The sequence below is a fragment of the Saimiri boliviensis genome, chromosome 6 (assembly GCF_048565385.1).
Source record: "Saimiri boliviensis isolate mSaiBol1 chromosome 6, mSaiBol1.pri, whole genome shotgun sequence".
In the NCBI taxonomy this organism is placed as follows: Eukaryota; Metazoa; Chordata; class Mammalia; order Primates; family Cebidae; genus Saimiri; species Saimiri boliviensis.
Genome location: NC_133454.1, coordinates 81,628,543 through 81,651,954, shown reverse-complemented (window position 1 = coordinate 81,651,954; position 23,412 = coordinate 81,628,543). Strand labels below are relative to the sequence as shown.

At 35.8% G+C, this 23,412-nt stretch overlaps 1 protein-coding gene across 4 annotated transcripts in view; it reads right to left on the bottom strand.

Annotated features, from left to right (window-relative positions):
* Nucleotides 1–111: 111 nt before the first annotated feature.
* The window catches only part of USP47 (ubiquitin specific peptidase 47), a 137,566-nt gene continuing 114,265 nt past the window's right edge, over nt 112–23,412 (bottom strand). For 3 of the 4 annotated variants that reach the window (XM_010344174.3, XM_010344254.3, XM_003919839.4), the window contains 11 exons: nt 21,766–21,881; nt 19,248–19,367; nt 16,706–17,483; nt 11,675–11,850; nt 11,239–11,319; nt 9,551–9,666; nt 9,073–9,191; nt 6,448–6,578; nt 4,430–4,477; nt 4,104–4,234; nt 112–3,266 (listed from right to left, as the gene is read on the bottom strand). In XM_010344174.3, the coding sequence (XP_010342476.1) occupies nt 3,092–3,266; nt 4,104–4,234; nt 4,430–4,477; nt 6,448–6,578; nt 9,073–9,191; nt 9,551–9,666; nt 11,239–11,319; nt 11,675–11,850; nt 16,706–17,483; nt 19,248–19,367; nt 21,766–21,881 (1,991 nt within the window). In that variant the 3' untranslated portion in view covers nt 112–3,091. The remainder of the gene's footprint in view (nt 3,267–4,103; nt 4,235–4,429; nt 4,478–6,447; nt 6,579–9,072; nt 9,192–9,550; nt 9,667–11,238; nt 11,320–11,674; nt 11,851–16,705; nt 17,484–19,247; nt 19,368–21,765; nt 21,882–23,412) is intronic. The other variant, XM_010344215.3, reaches the window with a different exon arrangement.

Here is a 23,412-nt window from a genome sequence, read left to right as displayed (position 1 = left end):
TCCGTGTACTGTGGTTTAGACTACATTTGCAAAATTAGGGCCTTGACGCTGAGCAAAACAAAATCCAGAGGAAGAACTACAGTATCCAATCAAAAAGGAAATACTAGCAAATGAGCCAGAATAAAAGATTTTATTGTATTCCATACATTCACAGGTCACTTTCAGATTTAGTAACAACACTGCAATGCTATGATGCTGAGCGGTTGTTTAGCTTAAAACCACAGTGTAAGTTGGTAGCTCTCTCCTGCTCGCTTGGCCTCTAGATGTATCACAATACAATTCCTAACTGTGGCCTGGCAACCAATGCCTATTTCCTTTGATTATTTTCTGACTGGGGCATGGGTTCATCACAGCTTCCCAGAATTTTAAAGTATCTTCCCTTACATTAGAAGCAATGGCCAAACACTCTAGTGTGAAGGCTGCTTCACACACTGTTTTCACTGCTCTTTCTTACACACACTTCCTGTACCGACCAGCTACACACGGCATGGTCCTGAAACCACAGCTTTTGTTTCTTTGGCCAGAATGCGCCGCTCACCTTGAGTGTCTGCCTTAGAAACGCAGGTACTTGGTTCTCACAGGGTGTGCATGATTGACATAAGTTCATCTGCCCCACGGTAAAAGCTCTTCAAAACCTTTGCACAACTTGTGGGGAGCAGGGTCACAATTTGTTGCATGTGGCCTGCCTCAGCCTCAGAAGGTAAGAGATCATGAGGTTCCACTGCTCCTGGGCTCAAGGAACTCGATCTACACTGCTGGGGCTCTGCCTGTTAGGTTATGGGTGCTCACCTGATTCTCTGAAGCAGAGGGAGGCTGACAGAGATTAGCTTTTATTAAAATCATTAAAGTGCAACATTGTCTTTTCACTCTATCAGGCACTGAAAAGCAAGAAGCTTTTAACTTTTCTTTTCTATAATGAAATATATTTTCTTTATTCTTATTTGTATCTGTAATACACCTGCAATTAGAAGCAGCAGTTAAACACAGAACAGAACAGAGCAGAAGGCACAGTCTAAGGAGCGGGTATCAGAAGAATTTTACCATTTACTCTCATAGGAATACTAAACCAAAGCCAATCAGACCAAACTCCAAAGCCCATTTTGTTTACAAGTCTGCCTCCTCAGTGCGATAGCAAGTCAGTCCTTTAAAGCAGAAACCCCATTTATTAACCCTATATCCCAAGTAAGCAGGCCTGTATCAGAACCAAATAGCTGTCCTCTTACATCAGAAAATCTAAGTGATCTGAAATACAATTCATCACAAGTGCTTCCAGTTTTCTGAGAACATCACCAATCCCACTAACACAAACTCAAAACATTACTTCAGTCAAATTTAGCTCAATACTACAGTTTCTTGAAATAAAAATTAGCCAGAAAAATACCTTAGAAAAGATTTGTTTTTTTAATTGTGGATTCCAGGAGACTTTTAAGACATTATGGAATTCTCACCAATTATATTCAAATGGCAGAGCCATGTCTGCTAACACTATTTTCTAATTTTATCTTTCTTATAAGAAAAAATTTTATCTTCTTATAAGAAAAAAAGGGTAAAAATCTGATGTGAAATACTGACAGGATTCCCCAAAGTTAGATATTAACACATCTTTTCATTTCTTTGAGAACTTTACTGTAAATATACCTTTATCATAGAAATGAGATATTCAATACACATTACAAAATATTCTATTTAAAGATGATGAATCTATTCTTAACCCAGATTCTTCATCCACAGAAGTTTAATGACTAAAATAACACAACAGAATGAACAAATGTTTTATTGGCATGTTCATTGTTGTAAACAGCATCTGGCATGAAAAAGTTTTACCAAAACCTTTTTATTGATTTTTATAAATTAGATGGTATTTCAAAATTTATGTAGAATTGTGTTCATTGAGTACGTTTATTTAGCAAAGCAAAAACTTGCTGATTCTAATAAACTTTGCAATGAAATCATGTTGACTACATCAGTCTGTACCATGACCTGACCTCACTAGCAAGTTTATTCAAAACAATGTTAAGATGTTTCCCCAAAGTTAAACTACATGTAACTACAAACTGACTCTAAAAATTAAAACTGGACTTACAAGCATTCTAGAAGATTCAAACTTGAAGTAAATCTTCAAAACTAGATGTACAAAGAGAAAAAATTTGAAGCCACTTAACAGAAAAACCTCATTAACAAGGGCAAGGACAATCCTATGGGACCTAGCACTGAGGAACCTCACTGAGGATTACATTTATATAGATTGCTATACTTCTCAATGTACACAAATGTACATAATGAATGATACATGAAAAGAATAACCATGGGAGATAGTTGAACTGCAATTATGATAACTCAACAGGATCAATTTTATTTACATGCTGAATAAATGAATGAAACATATTCTCTACATCCATAACTTAAGTACAATCAGTTATAATTACAACACTGCAGCAATCTGAGCTGCCACCTGCTGGGAGCGGTCTAAGGGAAACGTTTTGATATTCCAGAATAATGTATTAATACTCTGCAATAAATGAAACAAAATAAAAACACAACTTCACAATTCCTTACTGGGTTACGGCTGGTTCTACGAATTTCTTTTCTTTAGCTCCTGTTTTTTGCTGCTTTCCAAGAGTCAACACACGTTGCATTTACTTCTGAACTGTCAATGAGGTAATGTGTGTATCAGTGAAATAAACAGAAAATTCATTCATCCATGGCCTTTGCACGGCTTTTATTATTAAGCTAAGAGCATCCTGTTTGAGGCTAGTTTTACTAGCGGCTATGTGCACATTTATCCGCAATAAAAGACGCTTACTCATTCCCCTGTCCCATTTCCTAGAAGGTTTGCTTTTTTTTAAATTTTTTTATTTTTTTGCACATCCCTTTTCACTTTACAGTACATTTGACTATAGTGCACAACATGATTCCAAGTCAAAACAGTGGCCCACTGGGCACTGAGCTTCTGATTGGTGTAGGGAAGTCCAATCAGTGCTGGTGTCACCGGGTTACCCCAACCATGTCCAGCCAAAATGGCACTACTCAGTGGTAGTGAACCATCTAATTAAAACCAAACTCCCCCAGGGAAAATGCTACACTATCAGATTCAGTCTTGAGTCAGATCTTTATTTGGTGCTCCATCCAGATATATTTTTAGTGCTTTCTCTTTACGAGGTGAGTATGTTACACGATGTCCAGTCTTCTGGAGTCGACTGCTTTCTTTTTTCATCAGTTCATTTCTTTGCTCATCTGTCAATTCCATTAATTCTTCAGTTTTATCCCTATATATAAAATATTAATCACATATTAGGCCAGTAGAGCCCTCCGCCTCTATTAATGTATGCTTCAATGCTATGTTGCTCCTCAGCAAGATATTGAAATCTGATTGTTACTGGTGAAGTATTATTTTATATTCTAGGATGTCCCCGATTTCTAAGGTGCTTATCACAAGAACACATTGCTCACTTCTAAAAATGGCTGAGAATAATCTCCATGTTATTAGCAGTAGTAACAGCTATCACTATTGAACATCTATTTAAAACAGGCACCGTGCCAGTTATTTTACATGCAACAGCTCTAATTCTCATAAAATCCTGCAAGGTAGACATCACTGTTGCAATTTTATAGATGAGGAGCTAGGTAAATCAGAAAGCTAGTTTTGAAAACCCAGATCTGTGAGGCTCCAATGACTCTTCTTTTTCCTCTACATCTGTGCTATTGGCCACATGTGGCTATCAAGCTTGTGAAATATGCCTGGTCCATATTGAGATATGCCAGAAATATAACAGACATACAATATTTCTAAGACTCAGTACAAGTAACAAACGCAAAATATCTTATAAATTTTTTTTTATATTGTTGACATGTTATAATAATATTTTGGATATATTGGATTGGATTAAAAATACTTTAAAAATTAATTTCACCTGTTTCTTTTTATTGTTTTTAATGTGGCTATTAGAAAACTTCAAACTATAATCATGTATAGCTGTCACTGTATTTCTGTCGGTTAGTGCAGCTCCATACCATAAAAACAGTAAAGATATTTATGGAAAGTAAGCTATTTATGCACACCAAAAATGTATTACTAAAAGCAACAAAAACATTGTGAATGTTACCTATAAAATATGACTGCACCATCGTCACAGATATAAAGAGGCCAGACATTCAGGGTAGAAACTTTGGGATTCCAGTCTAAATCTTGATGAATATCAAGGACAGAAATATCACAGGGAAATGTTCCTCTACCCTAAAAAGAAAAAGAATGAATGAATGAATCATGCCACTAGCCATGTTTATCTTGCACAAATACACAAATGCAAATGAATCACACCACTAGCCGTGTTTATCCTGCACAAATACACAGATGTGAATGAATGAATCATGCCACTGGTTGTGTTTATCATGCACAAATATACAGATGCAAACATCCTCAGGGCTTTACCTTAGCGAATTCAATATCTTCCAAAGGAATCCCACTGATTTCACTAAGCTGTAAAATAAAATGTTTTACTTGAGTTCATTTAAAAAAGACATCTGCTTAGAAAAGTTGTTTTCTTTTACCCCACAAACAGAAATAGCTTGGTTTAAAAAATGTTTGATATAAAAAAATCAGAAGAAAAAGGAAGTGGTCACCCTGCAAATCCCATGTCTCAGAAATATCAAATACATATATTCCTTCCAGATCTTTTCCTATGCATACACAAACTATATCCACACATTTCTAAAACATGTACATACATTAATATCTCTATATAATAATTCTGTTCCCATATAGAGGAATAGGATACAAAGTGACCACATTCTCTTCAATAACTGAACAGTATACCATTTTATCTCCTGTTGATGGACACTGAGACCGTTTTCCGGTTTTCCCAGTTACAGTGCTCTACTGTATACTTCCATGATATCCTTGCACATGGTGAAACCCCATCTCTACTAAAAATACAAAAAATTAGCTGGGTGTGGTAGCATGCGCCTGTAATCCCAGCTACTCTGGAGGCTAACGCAGGAGAATTTGAACCCTAGAGGCGGAGGCTGCAGCGAGCCAAGATCGTGCCATTGCATTCCAGTCTGGGCAACAAGAGTGAAATTCTGTCTCAAAAGAAAAAAAAATTCTTTTTTCTTGAGACAAAGTCTCACTCTGTCACCCAGAATGGAGTGTGGTGGTGCAATCTTGGTTCACTGCAACCTCCACCTCCTGGACTCATGTAATTCTCCAGCCTCAGCTTTTCGAGTAGCTAAAATTACAGGCATGCACCATGACACCTGGCTAATTTTTGTATTTTTAGTAGAGATGGGGTTTCACCATGTTGGCCAGGCTGGTCTCAAACTCCTGACCTCAAGTGATCTGCCCACCTCGACCTCCCAAAGTGCTGAGATTACAGAAGTAAGCCACGGCACCTGGCCTGCAAATACGTCTATAGATCGAATTCCTAGATGTTTAATTGCACATCTGAAATATTGATAAACTGAATCTGAAAAAAATCATATCAATTTATACACTCATCAAAGGTATGTATTGTCTGTATCCCCTAAACCTTGACAACTCAAGGCATTTTTTGATTTTCTAAATCTTCAGCAATTTAAGAAGTGAACAATAATGTTATTGTTTCAGCCTATTCATGTTGTCTTTCTTAAAATTAGATTTGTTCATCTTTTTCTTAAGATAGTAGCTCTTTATAAATTATGAACAGCATGTTTAATAAATGTTTTAAATAATTTCCTCCTAGTTTATTGTCTTTTAGCTTTGTTTATGAGTTCGTTTTTAAATACCTTTTTCTTTGGCTGTGCAGAGAATAGGTTTTTATGTGGTCTACAGTTTCTTTTTTTTTGCTTTTGGTATTACGCTTACAAATATTTTTCTCTAGGAATATGAAAATACTTTTAGGGTTTAATATTTTACATATTTTCACCTAGTACATTTACTGTTTTATTTTTTATACAAACTTAATACATTTAAAATTTATTTTTGTGTTTAGTGTGATGTATGGAAATGAATCTTTTTCAAAATGCCCACTGTGCTAGTACCACGGATTGACCAGTTCACCCTTTCCCCAGAGATCCTTAGATATCCCATCTTAAAATACAAAACAGACCTTTATCTGGATTCTCTATACAATTCTACTCCATTTTTTTTTTTAAAGACATATAGCAATTTACTCTATTAACTTCTAACTACTTCTAACTACTTAGGACAAAATTGGGTGAGAATCCACTTCTGAATGGCCTGGAGCCAAAGTAATTTTTAAAGAATCAGGAACCTGAAAAAACAACCAGAGTATGCCACAAGGTGTGACAGAAACCAAAAAGAAAGGTTGCTGCACCAGTGTTTGGTACTGCTTCCTAAGTTTTCTCTTATGCAACACAGGAAAAATATATTGTTCATATGTTATATATTTTATAAATACTGTGATATACTAATACAACATGAGATACATGTTTTGTTTACAATGAACTTACCTTCTCTCGCAATTCATCAACACTACTGCTTTCCAATACAACCTCCTGGAAGGGATCCAACTTCATCTCTGAAGGTTTCCACCGTCTTGACAAAACTGCAAGCTGTGACATGGACTTCATCTTCTCTACCCCTAAGAATATGCAAGATTAGGTCATCATTCTATTTCTCTGAAGGTTCATAATTTGACTTTTCCCTTAGTGCCTGACTAAACAAAAAGATTTACTTCAAGTGCTATTCTTCAAAAGTGGGCACAAGAAAAAACACAATTATCCTAAGGAGTTTTTGAGAATGAAGTATTTACTCTCTTCTCTTCAGTCTCAGAAGTTAATTCCTCTCTTCTGCAAACTACCGTTTAACCAGTACTCATAACTCCACTCTCTCCTGACTCCTGTTGGACACTGCATTAACAATTACTCTCTTCTCTGGATTTCCAATCTTTGCTTCTCTATTGGCTACTATCCTTATCTAAAATCATCATCAAATCAACTTCACTTTATCCTCTTTTTTCACTCAAGCTATTATTAACCCTTCTCTTTCCATTTATTCCCCAATTTAGTGATTCGTCAAAATTTTCACTTTTCCATTGTGTCACTTTTCTCTCTGGTGTACACATGAACAACTTCTAATGATTCCGTCCCTTAGTACCTATTATTTTAGAATGACAGGTTTGGAGCTCTGTTTCTTCCACAGACTGTGAGCACCTGGAGGGCAACCAGTTGTTCTTACTCATTTTTGTAGCACAAGGGGTTAGCAGTGTCTAGCAAATTACAAGTCAATAAATATCTCTTGGATTTAATCATATGACATTTCTTACTCAACTACTTTGATGCTAAAACATACTGAAATAATACTGATGCAGGCACCCATCATCCAGTACTATTTTTAGACGAATCCATCCCTGCTAATAACTACTTAATCCTTGCAAGGGTGACTTGTCATTAATGGTCTCTTCCTGACTTACTCAGACACAGTGATTATTCCCTAAGACCCCAGACACTCAAAGAAATCACAATCTGGAGCACTTGCCTATGCACCATAGCAGATAATGTACGTCCTAGTTGTTTCTTACCTCCCAAGTTAACTTGTCAATTAATCAGAAATGGCGAGGTGTTAGTATTATTGAGCCCTCTAAAAACTAGTATAATCTTGTAACAAAATATCCACAATATTTCACTTTTTCTTTTTTTTTTTTTTGAGACAGAGTTTTGCTCTTGTTACCCAGGCTGGAGTGCAATGGTGGGATCTCGGCTCACCGCAACCTCCGCCTCCTGGGTTGAGGCAATTCTCCTGCCTCAGCCTCCTGAGTAGCTGGGATTACAGGCACACGCCACCATGCCCAGCTAATTTTTTCTATATTTAGTAGAGACGGGGTTTCACCATGTTGACCAGGATGGTCTCGATCTCTTGACCTTGTGATCCACCCACCTCGGCCTCCCAAAGTGCTGGGATTACAGGCTTGAGCCACCGCGTCCAGCCAATATTTTACTTTTTATAGACGAAAAGGAAAATTTAAATTTTTCTAAGCAACAGCAAAATACATATATATATATATATAACTAGTTATTTACCTTGATGTGATCTTCTAAAAGCCAACTTTTCCCCCACAGCCTCCCTCCAAAAAAATAATACTTTAAAGGTACCCATGTTGACAAGGAAAACTGGGAGGCGTGACAAATAGGTCTGCTACTTAGACCTCCTCAAGGTCACTGTTAGGGGTTGAATTGTGCCCCCCCCACAAAAAAGACATGTTGAAATCCTAATCCCTAGTACCTCAGAATGTGACTTTATTTGGAAAAAGCATCTTTACAGTGGTACTCAAGGTAAAATAAGGTCTTTAGGGTGGGCCCTAATCCAATAGAACTAGTAGTTTATGAAAAAAGGAAAAATAATACAAACAGACAAGCCCACAGAAAGAACATCATATGAAGATGAAGGCAGAGACTGGGGTGATGCATCTACAAGCCAAGGTTGCCAATGATGGCCCAAAACCACAGAAGGTAGGAGAGAGTATGGAACAGATTCTCCCCAACAGCACTCAGAAGGAACCAACTCTGTTGATACCTTGCTCTCAGATTGTGAGACAATACAAATCTATTGTTCAAGCCACCTGCCTTAGGAAACAAAGTCTCTGATAAATTATCAGTACCATGTCCTCAATACAAAATAAGCCACCACAATAATAATAATAATAAAGAAACTAAATAACAAACATGGCTAAGAAAATATTAGCAGAGTTTTCTTAAAATGTATTACAGACCTAACTTTGTAATTTCCTTCTAAGGGGAAATTAATATTCTCAACATTCAAAAAAAGAACATTTAAAAGGCAAATGGGAGCCAGAGAAAGACAGGAGAAAGCTGAAAGACACCGATTATTCTCTCAAAAATAACTTAAGCATTTACATGAAGACAAGGGAAGAAAATAAAACTCCCAGGGATAAGACGTAAGTAGGAATCACATCAATCCACACTAAGGATATCTTTATGCTTAACAATACAAAACACTGTATTGTATATTAGATTCCTTGTAACTCATTATTTTGATTAAAAACTTTAAGCTTCTATGAGTTCTCAAGTATTTCTAACTGATGCTTCCCCCCACCCCCTCCAAAATATTAAAAATACCATCAAGAACTTCAAGGAAAACCTCCCAGTTGCTGGAAATATTAATATCTTCTTCATAAATATGATAATCCAAAAAGACAGTGCCAGGATTCTTCCATGTTTTTTTCCTTAGACGAAACCTACAAATGTGATAAGACATTTAAAACAACTATAATTTGAAACTCTCAATTTAAAGACTGACACTAATCTAACACCAAAGAAAAATGAACTATGTTCAAATACAAAAGTCAAATAATGAGTTGTTAAAATTTGGGGAAATAAAAAAATGCTCCCAGTAATTCAAACTTAGAATCCTCTGTAGGAAATCCAAACAAAATTGTAATACTCTTGCTTAGTCCTATTAAACTAATCTGTTGTACTAAAATTCTGAATAGTACAGGAAATTTTAATTCTCCTCGTTTTAGAAAATCATACCAGTCCATTTTAACTGACCACACAGTCTTTCTTTAAATTGCTGATGACATGAATTTTACTTTACCTGTCAATACTGAGCTCTAAACCACACTGCTCCCTGAGCTGAGGAATTAATTCCTCTTTTGATTGCCGGACAGTCATTCCTTTAGCAAACACAGCATCTAGCAGAAACTTGCATGGCTAGAAATGTAAACATAAACTATCAGAGCTTGAATTACATGTTAATTAAATACATTAAAATAAAAATTATAAAAACATTTTATTTGCAACTAAAGGCCTGAGTTTCAGAGTCTATCTTCCTGTTTTTCATTTTCTTTTGTCTCACTCTGTCACCCAGGCTGGAATGCAATGGCAGGAACTCAGCTCACTGCTCACTGCAACCTCTGCCTCCTGGGTTCAAGCAATTCTCCAGCCTCAGCCTCCCAAGTAGCTGGGATTACAGGTGCCCACCAGCACACTCGGCCAATTTTTTTGTATTTTTAGTAGAGATGGGGTTTCGTCATATTGACCTCAGGTGATCCACTCACCTTGGCTTCCCAAAGTGTTGGGATTACAGGTGTGAGCCACCATGCCTGGCCAATCTTACTGTTTTGAAACCTTAGGTCCACTATTTATGGGCTCAGCTATCTTGATCCAAGTTTACTTAAAATCTCTGTGTCTCAGTTCTGTAAACTGGGAACATCATTTTCTTCACTGAGTCATTGTAAAGATCAAATAAGATAACACATTCCCTTCTTCTAATAGTTACAATTTTCAAAGCAAAAAGAACTACTTTTATGGACTAAAATGAGGGAAATGCATACTAATTCTCCAAATATATTAAACAATTATCTTAAAAGATACATAGTTTCCACAAACTCAGATGAAATATGTAAGTTAAAATGACTGCAATGGGTCACATTAAGAGAAGTAACACGTGTGAGATAAAATTTATGGTAAATTTATGGTTTTCATATTTGTCTAGTTCTCTAACAATGTTATAACAGAAGGATGCTTTAACATTCTGAAAAATATAATCTTTGCCTTTTTCTTTCTGGTGTTTGTGGTAAGGCTAGTATACCACAGGGACTAAAATGGTTCACTGATGATTCCTTTAAAAACACAGCCTGTTTATATCATTAACTCACACCATTTACAAGCATTGTGACTTTGACCAAGATACTTAACTTCTTTGTGCCTCAGTTTCTTTATCTATAGAATGGGAATAAGAAATAATGCTTGTATCATAGTTATTTGATGAGGATTAAATGAGTTAATATTTGCAAGCACTTAAAGCACACAGTAGATACTATATAAATGCTTGTTACGTAATAAAATGACTTTCAACTGTTACTTACCTGTAGGATTACATGATAATTTCCAGAAAGCAAGCACACACAAACACACACAAAATTCTTTTTAAAAGCAGGAAAATGCTGTCTCATTTCAGCATTTGTAGCAACACTTTAGAGCAGAGGGATGACAAACAGTGGTCTGAGGGCCAAGTTCACTGCTGCCTGCTTTTGTTAATAAAATGTTGAGACACAGCTATTCTCATTGGTTAATTATTGTCTATGGCTCCTTGTGCTACAACAGCAGGAGTGAGTAACTGCAACAGAGGCAGTATGGCCTGCTAAACTACAACAAGGCTCAGAAAAAATGTGCTGACCTCCGCTTCAGAAAAAGAAAATGACTAGGAATAAAATCTCTACAATGTATGTTTTCAGTAACTGTAAAAAGTAACCTTATATTGTTCTTAAGCGTATTACTTACCTCTTGTTCATTGACCAAAAGCTGGTACACTTTAACTCTGTATTCTCCTTTTTTAAGTGCTCTCCCCAGTCGAATTGTAATCTATAAGTTAAAAACATTTTTTTAGATATGCTGTCTCAGCAGAATAAACAACCCATTCTCATCCCATTTTTAAACCTTCCAAAATTCTCTAGATTATAGGCTCTCTGAGAACAGGTGTAACTTTTACCTCTGAATCCCCAGCACCTAGAACAGTAACTGACACACAGTTAACATTTTACAAATGTTTGTTAGATGAGTGAAGAAAAACAACAAAAAACCCCCCAAATTACCATTAAACATTAAAAAAAAGCTTCTTCTAGTGTATCTACTTCACCTTACTTGGAAGTAGTAAAAGCTGTTCTCAAATCTATCATTCAAAATAGACTCTAACTACTTGAAGATTATTTTAATCAACCTTATTGTCATCAGAAAATGATGAAAGTGTCTCATTCAGCCGGACGCTCTCAAACTCTTGATTGCTGGCATACACTCGAAAGACCTTGAAGTGAGAGGATAAAACTCCAACAAAGGGTTCTAGGTGTTGTTTGAAAGCTGCCAGAGTAATTCTTTTATCAACATGCACCATCAACCCTAAGCACACAGGCACAAAGGAAAAAAACAAAGCAGGAACAAAAATGTAAAAGAAACCTCTGCGTATAAATAAAACAGATCATATACTTTTTATTACAGTGTTGCAGGAAAAAGTGCCCTTTTTCAGTTACTTTAGCTAATATATCACACTGAACGGAGAAAACACATGGACACAGAGTCTCTGATAAGTATTATCTGACAGCTTAAATTGTTCTGAGCTATTTAAGTGCTTGTTTAGGTTGTCAAACTCAAAAACAAGCTTCTAGGAATTCTTTTAAAATATATACATTTCTAGCTCTACACAGTAATAGTGTAAACTCTAGTGGTTCCAATCCCACCTCCTCTGCTTACTTACTATATGGGACACGGCACCAGTCACCAGCCTTTGTACCTCCATTTTCTTTACCAGAAAAATGGAGATGATAATAGTGCCCACCTGAGTGATGCAATGTGAATTCAGTGAGGTAATTCATTTATCATGCTTTTGGCGCAGTGCCAATACAAAGTAACTGCCTCAAAAATTGTTAGTAATATTATCTAATTTTCAGATTTTCACTAGAAAAAATGTCACGATTAGCATACTAAGATGTCTGATTTATCATATGGTTGGGCTGTAACAAGAACTGTATTTAAATGGATCAGAAACTCTCACCTCTTTCAGGCTTAAATTTAAGCTCTCTTGTTCTGTAATAGGATTATCTCTGATGAGCTTCATTTTTCTCTAATGCTTATTAATTTAATCTTTTGTCCCTAATTTTATAAGCCACTCATGAGGACACATCTGGAATGCTTCTACTGTGGTCTTCATATTGCAGTAAAAAGCAGAAACCAGACACTCTACTAATAAGGCAGTGCTGCCATGCTGCCTCAGGCTGCTGGACCTCCCTGGCTCTAGGGCTCCCTCCATGTTAGGGCTTGTTTTTCTGTGAAAGCTACTTGGAAGGTAAAGGATGAGACCCTAAAACACTCCTGGTTTACATTTCCATGTCATATCAACGCTTAGGTTGAATTTTTCTCAGAGGATTTTTTCAAATAAAATAATGTTCACTGCTTTCCTGGCTATAAAATATAGGTTCATCAATAGAAAATGTGACAAGTACAAATTAGAAGAAAATATGAAGAGGATGATGAACTTTATTATCTACCTTTTGAGTTTTGAGGCAGTATTTCTATTAATTTGTTTAAAATGTCACTTTTTAATCTATAAGGAGTGCCCTTCTATGTCAATAATCCAGCTTATGGCAAACAAGCTTCTGTCTATGCTATCCGATAAAGGTACTAAATTTCTTAACAGAACAGTGTCATCCAAAAATTACTTGATTAGAATTTGAAAGCCTATGGCTAGGTTTCAGTTTTGTCACTTTACTCTGATAAATGGCTGCAGGCAGGTTATCCAATCTCCCTCAGCCTCAGTTTTGCCATATGATCATAACATGTAACACTGTTGTGACAAATGTAGTAAAAGTCTTTTCTAAAGCATTACTCAAATGCAAGCTTTTATGGATATTTTGGTTTCTTTCCTAACCTCTAGTAGTTGTCATTTCACAGGAAGACAAAAACGTTTGTTTGTTATTGATATAGTTTAATGTGGTGATTACAATCGACTGATTCTAGAATTTGATGGCCTGTACTGAATGAATTCCTGGCTCCTCTTCATATAATCAGATGTGTGACTCTGACTTCTTAACTTCTCTGTACTTCAATTACCTTTGCTATAAAATGGAGATAACAGTATTTATAAACCTCAAAGTTGTTTTCTGAGGTCAATACATGTAAAATGTTTAGGATAGCTTTAGTAAAGAGTGTTAATTTATTGGCTGTAATTACTTTATAGAGATTACCATTGTATCATTTTTCCTATCTCTTCAGACTGAAGAGTCATGTCTTCACAGAACAATCTTAAAATATATTTATGATTTTCCTTTTTCTGTCCTTTCTCTTATGTATTTCTTCTTTTATTCTTTTTCCTTTCTTCTTTTTTTTTTTTTTTTTTTAATGAGACAGGGCCTCACTCTCGGCCAGGCTGGAGTGCAGGCAAATGATCATAGCTCACTGCAGCCTCTCCCCTCTAGGCTCAAGTGATCCTTCCACCTCAGCCTCCTAAGTACCTGGAACTACGGGCATGTGACTACGGGCTAATTAAACAAAATTTTTTTGTAGAAATGGGGCCTTACTATGTTGCTCAGGCTGGTCTCTTAACTCCTGGGCTCAAGCAGTCCTCCCACCTTGGCCTCCCAAAGTGCAGGAATTACAGGTGTGAGCCACTGTAACTGGCCCTTAGGTATTTCTTAAGTGAGATGGTAACCAAAATTGTACGGAGAAATTTCAGTGCAAATGCGCTACCATCTTTATTTAACCTTGGCTTTCCTGTTTATACCCAAGTGCCAAGCCAATAACTATAACGAGGTCCTAAAAGGACAGGGTTCTCAGAGAATGATCTGTAATTATTCTCTGAAACAACTCTTGGATAATAACTGCTATCTCAAGGACCATCATTTTAAGGACAGTTTGATTACTGCCTGAGTGAAGTGCCTATACTGTGCATAATGCATCATTCTTCAAATATCAAATTCATTGTCTACCTGTTCTTTCTTTCAAGCCATTTTATCACTCTGAAGAAAGTATATTATTACTCATCATCCACGTTTTCCCAGGGATGTACTTTCAGATGACTGAGGAGCTGCAATGAATCAGTCTTAGTACACTCAAGAAAAACCTGGCTGCTGGCTGCTATCCGTACTTCCCTATCTCCAAAGCAGTTTTTTACAAATGAGAAGGCATTTTCCAGAGTCACATTTTCTTTTCAAACTGGCTTTTTTCTGGGGCTTCTAAAGGCCCAAATACATAAGTTAGAGTGAATGGTTTCTCTTCTTCACCATGTTTACTATTTCAATGAAAATAGTATTTCATTTACTCCTTCAATGAAGTAAATAAGCCTAGTACAAATTTTCAAATATATTAAAATGGCCAACAATCTCCTTTTTAAAGATTTTATTAACTGTTCTAAGATGGAATTGAGACTTTTCAAACTACAATTCTAAGTATTCCCACTGAATTCTTCCTAAGGTTCAGACTATCATCCAGTCAAATTTCTAGCACATCATCCTAAAACAGACCACCTAAAAGAAATTTCCAACTTTTTACTAAGGTGGAACTACTTTTAATTTTTCTAATGCCCTCGACGGGTTGAGTATGGTAAAAAAGCAGACTAGTTACTACTACTTTTCCTTTACTAACATGCAAGGAAAAAACAGTGGCGGCAGCTATGGGGTGGTGGCTCCTAATATCTGAGTCTCATCCTAGCAGCGTGAGCTGTGTGACCACAGGCAAATTACCTAATCTGTTCGACTAGTTTCTTCATCAATGAAAACAGTCTAATAGTATCAGTTTCACACAGCTGTTAAGAGAATTAAGATTGTATTTGCATACTGATCCAATGTAAGCTAATGAGTCTTATGAGGTAAATGCTCCATAGAAATTTAAAGCATTATTGTAATACGATTTTCCTTTCTCCATTTTGTCCAGCCAATCCTCATTTTCACACTTGAGTTTCTGCAAGATATATGTATGAATGTCATATGATTTCAGTGTTATTTAACCCAACTAGTTAAAAACACAAATTTAAATACTTGTATTATTTCATAATTTCTATGACTTCCTTTTAGCAGATAGAATTTTGAGACTATAAGCATCACAGCACTTAACTTTTAGAGTGGGTGACTGTGCACCTCCTCCTCCTGAGATGAAACAAAAGGCTGCATCTCAGTCGTCTCTACTTCTAACAGCTACACAGGGCCTGAGGGATTTAGAAAATATTACTTGGATGGATGGATGAATGGATGAACAAAGAGTGGGGCTCTTTTCCAAAGGTAAAAGGAACAATTAGATGCCTTCAGTTCTAGTAATGGCCCCACTTACTAGCTACACATCCACTTTTGGGCAAGTCATTCATCCTCTATGAGCTTTGGTTTTCTTATCTGTCAAATAAGGATACTAATGTTTGCTTTATGAAGTTTGGAGAAGCTTTAGGAACACATAAGCATTCTGAAAACTAAAATATAAAAATATAAAGAGTAGTATTAATATTTGCTTTGTTAGAACTAATGCAAAGTATTTACTTTTTCAGCTACTTCTCTTTTATAATTGAAGAAAGATTTTGTATCTTAAATCTGGTTGTCTTGCTAATTATTTGGCTGGCCGTCTAAGGGTCTATAAAGGTTCTTTTAAGTCTCATATAATGCTGGAATGTTTTTGGTGTTACTACTTATGCCAAATGCCCGAACTCTCAGATCTCTTCCATTTTTCTGAGATTATGGATTGGAATTTCTAGTAACTCCTTGCTTTGGAGTTACTTCAAAGTAACAGAAAAAAATTTTAAGAGCGCTTTTTCTTACTCTGACTTTCCCAGTTAATTATGAACTTTTAAGGGGGTGCAGCAAGGGAATTGTTTGCATTGGAAAATGGAGACAAGAGCATGTAGAAATAAAAAGTTTCTGGGCATTGAATATCAAATTTTCTAAGAGTCTGAGCTTTTTAAAAACATATTACTTACTTTTTAATATATTCCTGAATTTTTTACTTAGTAACTGTGTAATTCTTTCCTAATATTGAATATTATTTTTTTACTTCTTATGTCAGAGTTCTGACATAATTAACATCTAATTTATTGCACAGGTCTAAGAACAGTGTTCATTATAACTGCATCAAAAACGAAAGTCAATAGAGAATAATCTTATAATCCAGAAAGTTACAGATGATCTTAGAAATAAGTACCTAACACTTAACTGAAAATTTAAATAAACTGACAGAAAAACTGACGCTGTTTAAAGGACCTTTTTTCTTTTGAAGTACATACATTTATGTCCTTCCCCAGAACCTTCATCTGCAGCATAGGGTTCTGCTTTGAAATACATGTACTGCATTTCTCCCCTACTCTTGCCACTCTCATCATATTCACTATCAGTTCCAGAGTCTTCTTCTGCCGTATCCCATGTCTCTTTTTTCCCTTCATTTGCTTTAGTTCTTCTACTACTTGTGATACTGTGAGAGTCAAGTCCATTAGCCAAAGGGATCTGAGCATTGTCTGCATTGCACAAAGTATCACTGCTATGACTGGAGCTAAGAATATCACTGTCCACTGAACTTGTACTCCTGTCATTATTCACATCTGAGTCTGATCGTTCCTCAGACTGAAAATTTTCTGGATCAGAAGTCTGAATATGCTGTTCAAGTTCTCTGTTATCCACTGATGCTGAAGAGTCCCTCTCATTGAGAGGTGATTCAATGTTTTCAAAGTCACTTGTCTCAGTACTTTTACTGCTGTCCCCATTATCTCCATCCTGCTGTTGCTGCAGTGACAAGCTTTTGAGTTTTTCAGTGCTTTCTTCTAGAATAGCTTCCACAGACTTTAGGCTTCCTACAGGTCCTTTGACTCTTTCACAATCATCATCCACATTACCAGAATCACCTCCAGCTTTCTGGTATGCTGTCCTTTTGGAATAAGATCCTGGGGATTGTTCAGGCAGCAAAACAAATAATCTGATTGTATTTGCATGCCGATCCAGGAGTTTCCATAAGTGAGAGTCTGCAAAGGCCATCTGGTAATCCAAAGTCTCGGAACTTTCAACAAACACCTACATAGTAAGTCAGAGTTTTATTATATATTAATTTCAGTGACATTCTCATTCATCATCATCATCATATTGCATCAATACAAGACAATACACAGTTATGTTATAAAATGTGATGATAAAGTTTTTGAAGGACACTGTACTGTTTTGGAGACTGAATAAAATAAGTATTAGGCTCAAATGTCTTTGTAACTAGCCATAAAGCTACACAAAGATAGAGGACATGGACATACACATATACACAAACACCGTGTTTACTGGGATGTCCAATTTCAGAAAGTTGTTGTATCATCCTTCTCTTTAGGAAATTAATAATCTGGTTTTTCTTTAGATTGTATAAATCTTTCACCTTTAGAAAAACCAAGTTTTTAGCCTGAATTATGACATAGGAACATGTGTAAAGACACTTTGTTAATGTAACACCAAAATCCAGATTACGGAAAAATTTAATGGGCAAATAACCTGGTTTTGTAACAAATAAACTGCAAGAAAGCAAATGAAAAAGACACAGGAAAATTTACAGAAAAAAATTTTCTAAGATAATCAGAGAAATCTGAACACTGACTAAGATACTAACTGCTATTAAGGTATTTTTTAGGTACATAATGTAAATTTCATTTTTTTAAAGAGTTCTCTTCTTTTAGAGATATATATTCCTATTATCTATAGATGAAATGATATGATCCTGAGAAGTTTATCAAATAATCTGGGGGAAGCAGGTGGTTAAAATATAGATAAAACAAGAGACAGTAACTGTAGAAGCTGAGTGATGGGAATGTGGTGGTGGGGGGGGGGGTCACTCTATTTTCCCTATTCTCTCTACTTTTATGTTTGAAATTTTCCATAATACATCTTTTTTAAAATATGAAATTCATTTTTGGCACAAATTTGGGGATAATAAATAGCATGTTGGCTTTTGCATAAAAGGATAACACTATCATTATCCTATTCAGTAAATGTTACAAACTGAAACCAGTAGGCTAACCACTTAAGGCAAAAAAAAGTTAGATCCTTCCTGTACTTATTACCCTAAAGTAGTATTGGAGGGGATTAGAGATTTTGATGTTTTACATATACACATACACCCCCTCTCCCACAACACAAAAGTTTTAGAAGCATAGGTGAATAAAAATTACATATTGGGCTTAATATAATAATACTAAAAAAGTTAAATGAGATAAAAGACTAGACTGTACTAAGATAAATGAGACTAGAAAAAGTGATAGACACATGAAAAATGATAAATGATGAAACACATAATAATATCAAGATAAAAGAAGAGGATTAACACGAACTTTCTCCTTTCCAATAGAGAAAAATGAGTAGGCAAAGGGAATAATGGTGAGTAAACTCAAGATGGTAATTTTTCCTATACCAGGTATGCCTCTGACCCTCAACATGAAGTGAACAACAACAAAAAAAGGGGACATAATCACTGTGGGTAGAAATGGTTATGAAGGTTTCACCAAAGAGGTAGGACTAATCTAGAGATTGAAAAAAAAAAAATGCAGGGAGAGGAGGAACACTCTAGGTGGGAGTGTACATGAACAAAGGCAAAGAAGAGAACTGGTAAGACTGATTGACAGGACACAAAGGAGCCTGATCTGACATGACTACAAAGGAAGGTAATTATTAGGAAAACCTGAAATTTTAAGTTAAGTTTCAGACAGATGTTGAAAAGCTGTGGAGGCCAGGCTTATAATACTGAACTAATTTTATTTACTATTACCAGCATAGAAAATAGTGATAAAAAAATAAGTGACATACCTTGTTACTTCTAAAAAATCCTTCAGCTTTCAGGGTTTTACTGGGGACACCGAGAAGACGCAAATCATTATAGCAGCGTTCCAGCACAATTCTCATTGTTTCAGCAGGTAAATGGATGGCCTATAATAAAAGCAATTTAATAAAAAGTACTCTTTCAAAAATAATTCTGCTTGACTTAGAAAGCAAGACACTGCTGAATTCTTCTTAAAAGCAGCAGAGAGAAAAATAATTTTAGTAGAGGTTTTAAAATTTTTGAATAATGAAAGGGAAAAATTAGTTATAGCCAGAAATCATGCTGCAAATCAGGAGAACAAAATACCACTTATAAATGTATGCTCTGAAACTATTTTAAAGGTAAGGATTTTGTCCTAGAAACTCTATTCCTCTCAAATTTGCCAAGTAAATGAGTGATCTGATTCCAAAGAAACTGAATAACTTGACTTTTTGACAGTGATATTTAAATGTTAAACTTCTTGGCTTTTGACAGGCCCTTCTATACTCTGTGAATGGCTGTTATACTTTTATTAAAGCAATAAGCAATTTTCCTTTGCGTGAAATGAGAAGATTAGTAGGTAAAATTTTAAGTTACTCTCTAAGTCCACATCTTTAATTTTTGGAGTCATTTCATAAATCTCACATGAAAGCAGGTAAAAATTACCTCCATTTTAAAGAACATAATTTATTTTCAATACGACTTAGGTTATTAGTTATAAATACCTAATTCTTAAGCAGTCTGATTATACTTTAAAACACTGTATTTGTTTACATGATGTTTTGTGACTGCCTTTATTCTCTATAGACATAATTTTCTCGGCTCACTGCAACCTCCGCTGTCTTTCTTTGCTTTTTTTTTTTTTTTTTTTGAGATTCAGTCTTGCTCTATTGCCCAGGCAAGACTGTGGTAGCACAGCCTCGGCTCACTGCAACCTCCACTTCCTGGGTTCAAGCAGTTATCCTGCTTCAGCCTCCAGGAGCTGGGACTACAGGCATGGGCCACCACGCCCGGCTAATTTTTGTATTTTTAGTAGAGATGGGGTTTCACTGTGTTGGCCAGGCTGCTCTCGAACTCCTGACCTCAAATGACCCGCCCACCTCGGCCTTCCAACCTGCTGGTATTACAGGCATGAGCCACCATGCTCGGCCTTAGACATGTTTTTCTCAAGATTATTAACTTCTTGGGGAAGAAACTATTGTGTCTCTTTCTTTTGTATTATGCCTCAGTGCTCACTAAACTGACTTTTTCTACATTTAGCATTCAAATTTCAAAAATGTAATACACAGTGTATCATACCAACATAGTATGCATTTATAAGCAATTTAATCATAAAATATAATTTCACAAAAATGATTTGTTTCCTGGTTATTAATTTAGCAAAATTGTTAGAAGTCATGTAAATATAAGTCAAAATACAGACTTTTTTAAACAGCATAATAATAACCACCAACTCTTACGTAACATCTTACAATTTTTTTCCACAGAGCATTTATTTATTTTTCATTAATGCTCACTACAACCCTGTTAAACAGGTATTTAAAACCCCAGCTAATGAGATGAAAGACAAAACTACCATAGGATGAATGACTGAAACCTGAACTCGATTTGCAATTATGGAACAATTTCCACTACACGAGGGGATCTTAACCTGTGGTTTGAGAACCCTGAAAAATTTTGCCTGTTTGTATGTTCAAGGTTCTGAGGCGTACACGACCCTTGAAAGGATGATAATCGTTTGTCTGGTATGGACTAATCCTTTTGACCCCCCAGCCCAAACTTGAATGTTTTCATTGTTGTATTTTTCCAGCTCAAGGAATCTGAATGAGCCTATGTTCTTTATCATTAGCTCATATAATGGCGCCAGTATTTAATTCATCACGTTCCCTGTCATCTACATGCTCACCTTCCTCCTTTTTTCTATTAATGCAATCCTACTTTTCTGGTTACCCAAGTTTGAAACCTCTGGCTTAGGTCACGGGTGCATCTGCTTTACCCCAACATTTAATAATTACAAGTCCTGCAGATTCTATCCCTCTTGGAATCTTGTGTTCTCTCATTTCCCGTCATATACCTGCACTTGAATTATTTCAACAGCTTCCTCCTCTCCATTCCTGACTCTCTCTCAAGGCATGTGGAACACTAGTCTAGTGTCACCAGACACTAAGTGCTGCATTGCTGCACTTAAAAACACCACCACCAACAAAAAAACGACTTCTTATTGCCTACACCAAAAAGGAGCCCAAACTTTCATGTTTACTGTTTAAAGCTCTTCACTAAATAAACTGTACTAATATTTCCAATTCTGTATTTTACGATAATCCAGCCAACACATACAAGTTGTTATATGTACTTGCCCCACATTTTCTTACTTCCTGTTCAATGTTTCTTTTAACCACAGATGTCTCCTAACTACAAATATTAGCTCCTGGAGGTAGAGCCTGTATCTTATTCACAACTATTACACAGTGTCTTGTATGTAACAGGCACTCAAAAATATATTTACTAACCCCTTTTAAAACTTACCTTTGAAATCAGTTGTTTGAACTCTGTAACCGTCTGATTTAAGTAAGCACGAACAGTTATTGGAGCAGCTACAGATTCTGCTTTTAGATCAACAACGTGAACTTTCACCATCACTTCTGTCACATTTGCAGATATAAACACATAATTGAAGGTTATTTTTTAATGTATTTCACATAAGTGATGCATTATTAATGTGTTTCAAATAGATGACAAATCCAAACTTCCAAGTACAGACCAAAACAACATTGAATAAATATAAATCACCAAATACTGCAAAACAAGTATTAAAGGCCACACAACTCTCACACTTGCTTTTGAGTAAATGCCTCATTAAGCCACTCAAAACCTTGTTCATCATCAAAAACTTCCTATTCTCAAAATAATATTTTCTATATCCCAAGGAAAATTCCACACAAAAACTGTTGTGATTATGTATCTGTTTCCTCACTTAAATCCTTTTATTAAAACTGAATCCCATTTTCTTCTCTTCTGTTTTCAGGTTATGCTTAGATAACTAAATTCTTAATCTTCAAACACTATATTTAACATGTAGTTACTATGTATCTGTTTTAAATTCATGTTTTATGTCAATCCTTATTTTTTTTTCCCATGTTGTTATCTAAATCTAACAAAATACTCTGCTAAGATCTAGATTATTAATGAATAAAGACTACTTTACAAGTCTTACAATCTGCACTCCCATTTAGAGTTCTCTTTCAAATAAGTGGTATTACTGCTGACTCATGTTACACCCTAATCATTCTATTTCCTGTCTAGCTCAAAAAAAAAAAAAAAAAAAAAAGCAAGAAAATGTCCTTAAGGGACTTTTTATAGGTAAGGTAGAGTCTTAACTGAAGCAGGCACCATAAGGTTTTCAGAAATGAAATTTTCCCACTTAAGAGATGTAGGCTCCTTGAAAGAATATTTCATCTTAACTAGTCTGTAAAGAGATGCCTTCATTTAAAAAGGAGATATACAGGATCCATAAAGGAATATCATTGTAAAAGGGCAGAATAAGGTTTTGTAAGTTCAACATTTAGAAAAACAACACAGAGGACTTAAGTCTGAATTCTAACCAGTGATGCAAAGGAGTTAGGGTCAAGCACAACAGTAAGAATTTTGTAAAATTATTTAAACATTTTCTTGCTTTCCTCCTATTTGTTATAATTTGCATATGGTAATTACAGAAAACTCTGGACACAAAACAGACCATGTAACTGTCTTTAAGAAAACTGTGCTGGGTCTGAGCAGCAGACCCTGACCCAGTGACAGATGAACAAATGCACTAAGATACAGGTATCTAGTGAAAGATTGGGTTGAGGGTCCAGACAGCTTACAGAGGTTGAGGAAGGTGCTATGAAGAGTCAGCAGCTGCAGCCCTGACTAGCTGGCACTCCAGGCATTTATACAGTATAGATTTAATGACAGAGGCTTTGAGTCAACACACTTGTGGATAATGATTGAAGGCCAGGTTCCAAGGCCTAAAGCAAACACCATTTGTGGGTAATAACATTGTTGACCCCTAGAGTAGAGACCAGTCATGCGCCTGAGGGTGTTGAACGGTAGATCTTAGGATCACATGCGTAAACAAGCTCCTTAGATAAACCCCACATTCCTTTGGACCTACTTCTGCCTAACTGCCCATGG